This window comes from Syngnathus acus, chromosome 14, assembly GCF_901709675.1.
Source record: "Syngnathus acus chromosome 14, fSynAcu1.2, whole genome shotgun sequence".
NCBI classification, from domain to species: Eukaryota; Metazoa; Chordata; class Actinopteri; order Syngnathiformes; family Syngnathidae; genus Syngnathus; species Syngnathus acus.
Window position 1 is genome coordinate 9,790,571 of NC_051099.1, and position 12,500 is coordinate 9,803,070.

Here is a 12,500-nt window from a genome sequence, read left to right on the forward strand (position 1 = left end):
TGTTAAAAAAGTTTAAATTATCCAATAAATTGCGTTCCACTTCACGATTGTGTCCCACTTGTTGTTGATTCTTGACAAAAAATTTAAATTTTATATCTTTATGTTTGAAGCCTGAAATGTGGCGAAATGTTGAAAGGTTCAAGGGGGCCGAATACTTTCGCAAGGCACTGTACATATGTCACACATGCACGCCCGCCCGCCCGCACGCGCACACGCACACACGTATCATATTTGTATTATATTATTTATACATTATTTTTTGTATGTCATTTATACAACATATTAATATAGTATTTACATGTTTGACACTACAAACCGGATTCGGTTGAAGTTGGGAAATTGTGTAAAATGTAAATAAAAACAAAATACAATGATTTGAAAATCCTTTTCAACCTATATTCAAATGAATACACTCCAAAGACAACATATTTAATGCTCAAACTCATAAACTTTATTTTATTTTTTAAATAATAATTAACTTTCATGGCTGCAACACGTGTCGTAGAAGTTGGGAAAGGGCATGTTTACCACATCGTTACATCACCTTTCCTTTTAATAACACTCAATAAACGTTTTGGAAGAGAGGAGACTAATTCTCTTCGCTTCTCATGTGGAATTCTTTCCCATTCTTGCTTGATGAACCACTTCAGTTGTTCAACAGTCCGGGGTCTTTCCTGTCGTATTTTACGCTTCATAATGCACCACACATTTTCAATCGGAGACAGGTCTGGACTGCAAGCGGGCCAGGGGAGAACCTGGACTCTTTTACTTCGAAGCCACCCTGTTGTAACACGTGCAGAATGTGGCTTGGCATTATCTTGCTGAAATAAGCAGCGGCGTCCATGAAAAAGACGTTGCTTGGATGGCAGCATATGTTGCTCCAAAATCTATATATACTTTTCAGCATTTATGTTGCCTTCACAGATACGTAAGTCACCCATGGCATGGGAACTAATGCACCCCCATACCATCACAGATGCTGGCTTTTGAGCTTTGCGTTGATAACAGTCCGGATGGTCCGCTTCCTCTTTGGTCCGGAGGGCACGACGTCTAGTGTTTCCGAAAACAATTTGAAAAGTGGACTCATCAGACCACAAAACACTTTTCCAATGTGCATCAGTCCATTTTACATGAGCTCGGGCCCAGAGAACCCGACGGCGTTTCTGGATGTTGTTCATAAACGGCTTTTGCTTTGCATGGTAGAGTTTTAACCCGCACTTACTGATGTAGTGACGAACTGTATTTACTGAATGGTTTTCTGAAGTTTTCCTGAGCCCATTTGGTGATATGCTTTACACACTCATGTTGGTTTTTAAGACAGTGCCGTCTGAGGGATCGAAGGTCACGGTCATTCAGTCTTGGTTTCCGGCCGTGGCGCTTACGTGCAGTGATTTCACCAGATTCTCTGGACCTTTCGATGATTTTACTACCGGCATCATTAGCGGCTTTGTTTCTAAGTGACACGGAGGACGAAGAGTTTGAAGGATTTAAGGATTTGGAGTGACACAGAAGGCTTGAAAAACTATTATGGCTTTTACGCACGCCCGGTCCTACTCTACGGAGCTCTCTTTCAGTCGGGGGCCGGCGCTCGGCCGGGTGGCTGCCCGGGGACGGTGGATGGGGCTCGGACATGGCTTTTACGCACGCCCGGTCCTACTCTACGGAGCTCTCTTTCACCTCCGTGGATTGAAGTCGGGGGCCGGCGCTCGGCCGGGTGGCTGTCCAGGGACGGTGGATGGGGCTCGGTCATGGCTTTTACGCACGCCCGGTCCTATTCTATGGATCTCTCTTCCACCTCCGTGGCTGGAAGTTTGTTTTGTTAAATAAAGAGCCGTTTACCAAACCCACGTCTTTCCTTGTACTTTGTTAACGCTACAATATAGTTATATACTAGATCTGTGGAATAACGACAAGGCTGACGTCAGGGCGCAGGCGCGGCGTTATTGACAAAGGACGAGGAATTTGATCGATGGATTTAATGATTTAGAGTGCACAGATGGTTTGATAATATTATTGCTTATATAATAGTTGTTTGATATCTAATTTATATATCGTTATATGGGCCTGTGGAATATTTTGAAGTGCAAGCGCCGTCAGCGGCGCGCACCCATTGTTGACAAAGGACGAGCGATGAATTTAATGAATTGGAGTGACACAGATGGTTTTATAAACGTGTTATTTATGTAATAGTTTTTTTTAATAACTCTGAATGTTACGTCAGGCCCGTTCTCAGCTCTTCGATTGTGTTTGTCACGTTAGCATACCTATCGTTTAGCCTGTTGTTGCTCGTTCATGTCTGTTCTTGGTGTTGGATTTTGTCGAATAAATTTTCCCACAAAATGCGACTTATGCTCCGGAGCGACTTATATATGTTTTTTTTCACGTTATTGTGCATTTTATGGCTAATGCGACCTATATTCCGGAGCGACTTTTAGGCCGAAAATTACGGTAGTAATGCTTGTCTCAACGAATAGGACATGCAAGTCTAACTACACAGGGCCCGTGACCTAAACTTGCTTGCCTTTTGTATGATCACAAAGGCTCACCATTGTACAATAGTTCTCCCCATCTGCCATTGCGATAGTAAAATGCACTTGATAGTGCTTGATAGGGATCTGTAATATGCAATCTGTCCAGCTTGCGCCTGTGGACTCATCTCATTGTCAACGCACAAATGCTAACGTCATCATTGTCCTCAACTGTAAATTCTTCATCTGCCATCGCTACTACTCTGCCAACAGAAAAATCAAATGCACGTGAAGATCAGCCCTGAGGTATCCGGAGCACCATTGGTCATAGCTGAGCATATAGTGAATGCACTCTGCTGCTCTAAGCAACTCCATTATATAAGCACCTTTCTGAACTAACACGGTACACGTTTTCATCAATCGTCAGTGAAACAGGAGTCCGTCAGTGATGGACTGAGAAAGTTTGTTGAGTACTGACACAAATAGTAACGATTCTGGTGATGGATGAAAACCCACTTTCGTCAGTGCTTAGCCAGTTAGTTCCCCATCATTCATCAGCAAAACAGGTGTACATCGGAGTTTGGTTGACTGACATTTGTATGGACATTTGACAGTTGCTACATCACAGCAAGCTATGCCTAGAACCCAGCCGTCGGTCTGCAAACCAGATAGAAACTGTTCATGATGACTGTCAATGAATGTTCATTCTGTATTACGCTCACCAGCCTGCTAACTTATGAGCAGACTGGCCACAGGGTCTTTCTCATTCATCACTGCCTCGCGCCATGGTTCATGTGTGGGTCCACATAAGAGACATTTCAGGGAGGTTAACTGTTAACATTTACAGTGCATTCATCAGACATAGCTATTGCGTTAGACAATTGGAAAGTCTCTAATTTCATGATATTGGGCCCTCGTTATATATATTTATCTTTTTTGGGGGGACAACTCAAATGTGGCTGTCTTTTTAACAACACTTCTCTGTTGTGTAATTTTCAATTATAGAGACAACATTTTTTGTATTTGGTGAAATTATTTCTCATTTTCCCCATCCATTTGTTTTCTTCCGCTTATCCGGGGTCGGGTCACGGGAGCAGCGCTTTAGGAGGGATGCCCAGACTTCCCTCTCCCCAGCCACTTCGTCCAGCTCAAGGCGTTCCCAGGCCAGCTGAGAGACAGTCTCTCCAGCGCGTCCTGGGTCGTCCACGGGGTCTCATACCGGTGGGACATGCCCGGAACACCTCCCCAGGGAGGCGTCCAGGAGATATCCTGTTGAGATGCCTGAGCCACCTCATCTGGCTCCTCTCAACGTGGAGGAGCAGCGGCTCTACTCCGAGTCCCTCCTAGATGAAAGAGCTTCTCACCCTATCTCTAAGGGAGAGCCCGGACACCCTGCAGAGGAAACTCATTCCGGCCACTTGCATCCGGGATCTTGTTCTTTCGGTCACGACCCATAGCTCGCAGGGATGAAAATCTTCCTCGGATCCGCGTATTTCCGTGTTTTTTTCCGTCGGGCGTATCATTTTCGTGAATCGTGTAGATCCGTTGAGAAAATTGTTTTTATATGGGGGGGGGGGCTGGCAGCAGTATTGCGACAACAGCCGCCCTTTTTTCGGTAGCATTTTGGCGCTACTTTCGTCGCATCATTTGCCTACTCATTTGCCTAATTAGCAAAGGTTTTAGCCAGCATGGCGAAGGTTTTAGAGAAAAAAGACGAGGATCGTGACAGGGAAATAGACAAGTCGAACGGGATCAGGAACTGCTTCAGATGGGCATGGCTCGAGAGCTGCGTCATCTTACAACTCGGAACACAAAGACGCTCTTAAAGCAATGCGACAGTGAGTGCCCGGCGCGCTGCGGTTGCGCGATCGGGCTAAATTAAGCTCCCTGCGCACTTGAATTTTGGAAAGTACATCAGGACTTTAAAAATATTTTCTAAATTTCAGCGACGGCTCTGTCACAATAATGCGATCAGCGCGGTGCAGTTGCGCGGTCGGCAACGCGCTGCGTTTGCACGTTTGGCGGTGCGCTGCAGTTGCGCGATTGGACAAAATTAAGCTCTCTGCGCACTTAGGTCCACTTGAATTTTGGAAAGTACATCAGGAGTTTAAAAATATTTTCTAAATTTCATCGACGGCTCTGTCACAATAATGCAACCAGCGCAGTGCAGTTGCACGGTCGACAACGCGCTACGGTTGTGCGCTCGGCGGTGCGCTCGGCGGTGCGCTGCAGTTGCGCGATCGGACAAAAATGCGCAAATGAAAAAAAGTCTTGGAACAGATTAAAAATGTTTCCATTATTTGTAATAGGTAAAATAGATTCGGAATTCGACCGATTCGCTTCTCGAACCGCCTTCTGGAACGGATTGTGGTCGAAAACCGAGGCGTGATTGTATTATATTCACCTTGGTAGCCCACCAAGCAGGAATATTTTTTTAACAAAACTGTTGAAATTGAGTGATGAAATTAATGGTTTTGGGGTTGCTATACTGCCAAAATCCAGGAGTTTTCAGGGAGCTTCGACCCCTGAGCCCCCTCCGAGGCATTTCCCCTGGCCCCCTGCGGCCCCCAATGGGGGCCTGTGGGCCCTGTGGCCCCCAATAGGGGCCTGTGGCCCCTGCAGCCCCAATGGGGACTGTGGCCCCTGGCCCGCTGCGGCCCCTGGCCCCATGCGGCAAGTGGGGGGGGGCATGCGGCCCCCAGACCCTGGCTACTTTTCAGTGGTTTTTTTCATTTGCCGTTCTCATTCCTGTAGATGAGGGTAGGAGCGTAGATCAACTGGTAAATTTGACAGATTTGCCTTTTGGCTCAGCTCTCTCTTCACCACGATGGAGCGGTACAGAGTCCGCATCACTGCACTGATCTGCCTGTCGATCTCACGCTCCATTCTGCCCTCGCTCGTGAACAAGACCCCAAGATACTTGAACTCCTCCACTTGGGGCAGGATCTTATCCCCGATCCGGAGAGGGCATTTTTCATTTTTACCCCACAATAGTATTACAAAGTGAGTATGTTATCTTTTTTTTCTTTAACTACAGTTGTTTTCGTCACCTCTTCTGCAGCAGCTTCGGACAGGAGCCCCTCTCTCTGTGCACAAGTGACATGGAAGTAGGACCGACACATCCCTGCATCACAGCTAATGCACACACCAGTCCTGGCAAAGCGGTTATCTTCGCAGAAACTGCACTCCTAAAAAATTAACACATGTTTGAATACGTTCAAACAAAAAAATACCTGCTCTGATCCATTCTGGTGGAGACTGTTTACCAAATAATCCTGGGGTACAGTCAAAAGAAACAGCAATTTACTTATAGTCTATCTGGATGAATATTTTGCATATCTCTGTTTTATTGTTTTGCAGATTCATCACACTTAAATGTTTCAGGTATTCAAAACAATTTTAACATCTCACAAAGCTAAACCAAGTACCGTAATTTCCGGACTATAAGCCGATAATTTCTGCACAAGCTTTGAACCCTGCGGCTTGTCTTCCAGTGCGGCGTATCTATGGATTTTTTGTGATTTTTGTGATGACTAATACACATACACTTGTAAAAAGGCTGTGGAGCGCTGCTGTGCAGCACCGCTTTGCTGGGCAGAGGGAAATCCCGAGCGCGGCACCGCTGCTGCTCACTGCTCCCCTCTCCCCCAGAAAAGTGGACCACCTGAAGAAAACTACCTGCCTCCCTTATTACTCACCATTCACCCTTTGTGCCTGTCTTGACCAAATTGGGTAGTATATTCCATTTGCTTAATTTAATGCGTGATAAATATGAAACAAAATCTCAAATCAGAAAAGGGGAAATACTCTTCACAGCACTGGACATCAAAATGAGAATAAAATACTTGCCTTAGCCCCATATTTTGAATAGTTCATCTCAGTGAGAGTCACTGGTCGGAGTTTATCGATGTCTCCAAATGCAACCCCAGGAACATAAAGTGCACAAACCACATGCACCCATCTGAAAATATAGATTGACAATATAAAACTGGCTGAAACTTGTGCAAAGAACAAACTACTTACAGTCTAACTCAGGGGTGGGCAAACTTTTTGACTTGCAGGCCGAATTGGGTTCTAAATTTTGATCATGGTGCAAGATGGCGGTGCGTGCACACGCAGCGGCCTCTCACTGTCCCGCCCGTACGATGTTTTGTTCGTTTAATGAGTGTTTGTCCGACAGTTTTATGTGTTCGTCTCGTCGTACTGAGTCGTGCTACAAGTACAGCCGGCAGGTTCTGCTCGACATCGGCGTCAGTGAGTTTTGTGGCGTTCTGGACTTTGATGCGGAGACATTAAAGGAGCTCGCTGCGCCGTCCTGGAACGTCGCCGGGCTCGTCTGCTATTCCTCCCCCGGATGGAAAGCGTCGGAAGCGGTGTGCGAGGAGGCAGAAGAGGGGCAAGCGCGGAGGCGTCCGGGCTGGGCTGGCGGCTGAGCTGGCGGCCAACCCAGCTCGCCCGGCCGTGCCTTCCATTCTTCTGGCGAATGTTCGATCGCTGGACAACAAAGTGGATCACATTCGCCTGCTGAGATCTACGAACCGGACAGTGCGTAACTGCTGTGTGGTCGTGTTCACTGAGACTTGGTTGACTGTCAACGTTCCGGACTCTGCTGTGCATCTGGAGCGGCTAGCGTGCTATCGAGCGGACCGGGCCATTGTAAAAGGGGGAAAAACGCGAGGAGGTGGAATATGCGTCTACATCCGTGACGATGGTGCCGGGACTCTGTAGTGGTATGCAAGCACTGCTCGCCACTGAACTCTTTCCCTCCTTCTGCGTAGCGTCCTGTACTTTTGCGCTATGTGATTCGGACTGTATGCTGTATGTGCCTTCTTGTTTTTATTTGTTTGTGTTGTTTACTTGTATGTATATTGTGTACTATGTCTTGTCACCGTGGGATAGTGGGAACGTAATTTCGATTTCTTTGTGTGTCTGGGCATGTGAAGAAATTGACAATAAAGCAGACTTTGACTTTGACTTTGACTTTGAACCAGGAGCAGATGGGTGTAGTGTTTGTGTGAAGTAATATAAATGACAAGTAAAGGTCATTGCATAAAATGTTTTTACTTTTAGTAGATACTAAAGCATGGATATTCAAAAAACCTTTTTGAAAACAAATGCATTTATTAACAGCATTAAAAAAAGATTTCACCAAAAAACTATCAATTAAATACGACACTGTTATTATGAATAACAGTTTCCATAACTTCAGCGCCTGCAGGTCAGATTTATGAAATATGTTTATCGAATGAGGCGAAATCACATCAAACGGCAAACATTCTAATCAAATACATCATCTTGAAGAATCAGTGAAAGAATTACGTTTAGTCATATCTCAAGAAGTGTGAGAATGACCCACAGAGAGAAAAAAAAACTCCACTTGTCTATGGCTTCTTGAGGAAAAAAGTGGCACATAGTTGATGGAAACATTTTGCGTACACGGTCAACAGTTAGAGCAAGCCTAAATATTAAACAAAGTCTGCAAAGCCCGATGTAAGGCTTAACCGACCAGTGAGGACCAGTTTGGCCAAACTGGCTGAATGGCATCGACAGAGTTCAAAGTGCAACAAGTTAGTAAATATGAGGCATTTGAACAGATTAACACCGAGACCAAGTTTAAGAAGCGCAAATTACTTTGTGACAAGTGAGATGTGCTGAAAAGCAATTAATCAAATGTGATTTTTGCAGTCAATTGTGCCGACAGCTACCGTATTTTTCGGACTATAGGTAGTGACTTATATGTGAAATTATAAACACATTATTACTTGATCATTAACATATTACTTACTTACTAGTATATCACTTCACATGTTATTTTCACACTAAACTGCATAAGGGCGCTCTAGGCCTGTGGGATAATTGGAACTGCAACTGATGATGAGTCTGACATCAGCGCCGCATCTACTTCCGGAGTCAGCTGAGTTGTTTATAAGTAACACAGTGGACAAACATTTCGATGGATTTAATGATTTGGAGTGACACAGCTGGTTCGATAAACTTGTTATTTATGTTATAGTTATTTGATATACAGTTTATATATAGTTATATAGGCCTGTGGAATAATTGGAACCGCAACTGACGATAAGTCTGACGTCAGCGCCGCATTTACTTCCGGAGTCAGCGGAGTTGTTTATAAGTGACACAGAGGACGAAGATTTCTATGGATTTAATGATTTGGAGTGACACAGATGGTTAAATAAACTTATTTATGTTATAGTTATTTGAATAACTCTTAATATGTTACATCTGGCACATTCTGAGTTCCTCTTTTATGTGTTTATGTAACATTAGCATACCGTACCGTTCAGCCTGTTGCCTATTAATGTCTGTTCTTGGTGTTGGATTTTGTCAAATAAATTTCCCCCAAAAATGCGACTTATACTCAGGTGTGACTTATATATGGGTTTTTTTCCACTTTATTGTGCATTTTATGGCTGGTGTGACTTATACTCCGGTGCGACTTATACTCCGAAAAATACGGTAAGTGCAGCACTATGCAGCAGTTATTTAAAAACAAACACAAAAAGGAATTCCTACTTTTTAAAGCATGAAAAATTTACTCATAGATTTTGGGTGCTCCTGACCCACAGGCTTCAGTTTGGTGTCACAAATTTTCAAATATAGACTGAAGGGAAAGGAATCCAAAGTCCAATATAGAGAACAATATCTCTAGCAGGCAACTGCTTCACAGTTTAATTTGCTGTGTTTTTCATGCCCTACTGAAGTCGTAAATTCAGGTGCGGGCTGGCTAAGGAGCATTATCAGCGATAACGTGGCTGAAGTCTACACACTTCCTAACGCTCTTTTCTCTTATTACGTTTATTTCACTATCTCTCCTCTTCCTCCTCTCATTCCTCAACTGGTCTCCTCCCTAAGTAAATTTTCTCTTCTGCAACTGAACACAAGTACAATTTCGATCACCTTCTGCAGTATATATATCATTTTTATTTGATTCTGCATATATTTCTTTTGCGTCATCTGAATGGCATCTCTCCTATGAGTCTTTCTGCCACTGTAACCTACCTCCCGGCATCTGTCTCTTTGAAGATACCATCCTGGTTGGGGCAGAGCTCACAGCTTGGCATCACTCCATTCTTACAGGCATCACAAAACCAAGGTTCTGTTGAGTTCTCTGATGCTGAGCTCATTATAGAATCACTCTCTCCATCAACGCCGTAACACCCTAAAAATACAGAAATGTTTGTTATAGCAATAAAGATATAAGTTACATCTCATTAAAAGCACAATACATTGTACAATTTGTGATTCTGCTTTTATTTACATAAATAGCCAATTGCTTTTGTTTTCCTATGAGTTGACGCTAACTTCTAATTCAGTCAACCACCCTTTAGGCATTTTGAGCAATGAGAAACTTACAAATCAAATGCTTAGTTTTCTACATGCCCATTGGTTGCTTTGTTAGCGTAAGAAAGCCCATCAAAAGCATGAATTGCAACATAGTCTTTTATTCTGCTCTACATTTTGTTTGGTGCGTGGATGGCCCTTTCTGATAGAGAACATTTGCAGTGTCTCAATATGGCCTAAACTTCTTTACAAATACTAGGGGTCTGTTATATATATATATATATATATATATATATATATTTTTTTTTTAGATTGACTTAAAGGGATTTCAACTGGTGGAGGGATTACATAAGATTTGTATCGTACCCTTTGACAAAGACAGCATAGAAAGCCTCCAGCTCACAGGCAAACCGGAGAGAATATACCAGGGGTGTTGTTGGAATAATTTAAGTGAAGCCTTGTCCTGCCAGACCTGGAGGCCTTGTCTTTACATTTTATGACTTTCCTTTGATCTAGGTTCTTCCTCTTTAGTGACAGGGATGTCTTTTGATCCCTGTCAGCCATATGTATCCTTCCTGTCCTTTTGTTATCTGTGTGTTTTTGTTCCTGTAAGAGGCCTTCACTAACAATGAGCAGAGCTTATTTGCATAGGCGAAATATTCTTATTTGGTTCAAAGAAACTTCATTCCTTTTAGTTAACTGTAGGTTTGGTTCATAGATTGTTGTTGGTCAGAACTGTTTTTCTTTGTTAAGTGTTACATACAGTTTGAAGTAGTTGCATACAAGTTATCCCATATTTACTCAATGTTTGTTTAAGGAACTGCATACCAGTTACCTTACATTTACTTAATGTGTGTTGAAGTGTTTAGGACAAGTTACTTATTATTATTGTGTGTTAATTTACCAAGTAGATAAAGTTAGCCAAGGTTTAGTTGCATTGTTCAACAGAAAGCGGCAATTCAAGTTATCTGATCACACTCGAGAACGAGTCAGCCAACCATGGGAGAAGAACAGCTGGTTGAGGAAAGAGGACAAATTCTGCGGGGGTCACGGGCCGACAATGAAGTGCTAATTCACACCACACTACATTCCTTAGCTAATCAGCGTTGCTACAGACACAATCTCCCCTCCCTTTAGTGTAGCAACGCCTCTGTAACCAGGGCAACCAAAACATTAAATAGAGAAGCACGTGAAGTAAGGACTCCGAATTGATGGAGATTGTAACTGAGCTTGCTTTCTCTATCGTTCTCCTCGCGAGTAAACCTATTCTGGTCGTCTTCTCCTCTTCCTTCCAGCGTGTGGTTTAATGTCTGATGGTATTTAGACCTAACAGGTGTCAAACTCATTTTGGTCTGCGGGCCGCATACAGCTTAATCTGATCTCAATGGGACCAGACAAGTAAACTCGTTCCAAAGTTACATCGAACTAACAGTAAGTCCACTTTTTTTCTTTGTATTAGTGCAAAGAAGAAATAAATTATAAAAATATTTACATGAAATCAATTGTCCTTTGACACTTTTACTCAGTTTAGCATTTATTTAAGTGCATTATACGTAAAGAAACTGATCACAGTGATTGTACAATGTTTTAAAACATTTAGTCAATAAACAGTTTTGTGGAACCCAAAAACACTGCCCTGCATGTTAAAATACATCAAACACATTTAAATTGAGAAAATAATGAATTTAAAATCCATTTTCCACATCTAGGAAGCAATTCTGAACACATAATCTGAGGCCACACACTTGAAATTTCAAGTGACAGCTGTTTTAAACAGACATTTGATGAAGTAAGTTTGGCCCCTTCCTTGTTAATGCATAAAATGTAAACAAAAAAACTCACATAGATAACATATGTGGCATGCAATAAGACATCAAATTTTAATATACCGTATTTTACGCACTATTAGGCGCACTTAAAAACTTAAAAATTACTCAAAAACCCACAGTGCGCCTTATAATGCAGAGCGCCTTATACGTATATGGATCAATTGATGAATTTGTTTATCCATACTGGTTGTACACAGCGCTCTGCCAAAATGTTTCAGTATGTTTTAGTACGACTAGTAAATTACAAGGTCACATCGCTACCCAGCATTACGGCAACCGTGGTCAGGGGGCGTCACTGAATAGCTGTTGTATCCGCGAGGCTATTTCATTTCAAAATAGGCTGTTCCGTTAATGTTTTGGAGTACGTTTACGGATCAATATCTAACGGAATCATAAATAAGCAGCACCACTGCTGTGCATCTGGAGTGGCTAGCGTGCTATCGAGTGGACCGGGCCATTGTAAAAGGGGGAAAATCGCAAGGAGGAGGAATATGTGTCTACGTCCGTGACGAATGATGCCGGGAATCTGTAGTTGTATGCAAGCACTGCTCGCCACTGGCGGAGTTTGTGATCATTAAGTGCCGTCCTTTTTACCTGCCAAGGGAATTTACTGCGATTCTGCTAGTCGCGGTATAAATCCCGCCTTCCAACATTGAAGGCAACAGGATCGCGGCTCTTAGTGAACTGTACCAGGCTGTCAGTGAACAACAGACGGCGCACCCTGACGGTTTCACCGTCTTCGCTGGGGATTTTAATCATGCTAACCTAAAGTCTGTTTTTCCAAGGCTACACCAGCATGTTAATTTTCCAACATGTGGTGACAGCTTCCTGGACCTGGTCTACACTACACATAAAGGAGCTTTCAAGGCCGCCCCCCTCCCCCATATTGGACTTTCTGACG

General features: G+C 43.2%; 1 protein-coding gene across 8 annotated transcripts in view; it reads right to left on the reverse strand.

Moving 5' to 3' along the window:
• Positions 1 to 12,500, reverse strand: part of phf14 (PHD finger protein 14) — a 163,271-nt gene that overhangs the window by 95,943 nt on the left and 54,828 nt on the right. For all 8 annotated transcript variants that reach the window (XR_005100216.1, XM_037270210.1, XM_037270207.1 and 5 more), the window contains exons 5-7: positions 9,489 to 9,648; positions 6,318 to 6,429; positions 5,519 to 5,656 (exon numbers count right to left, since the gene is read on the reverse strand). Coding sequence is in view for 7 of the 8 variants with exons in the window: in XM_037270210.1 (XP_037126105.1) it covers positions 5,519 to 5,656; positions 6,318 to 6,429; positions 9,489 to 9,648 (410 nt within the window). In the remaining variant the exon portion in view is untranslated. The remainder of the gene's footprint in view (positions 1 to 5,518; positions 5,657 to 6,317; positions 6,430 to 9,488; positions 9,649 to 12,500) is intronic.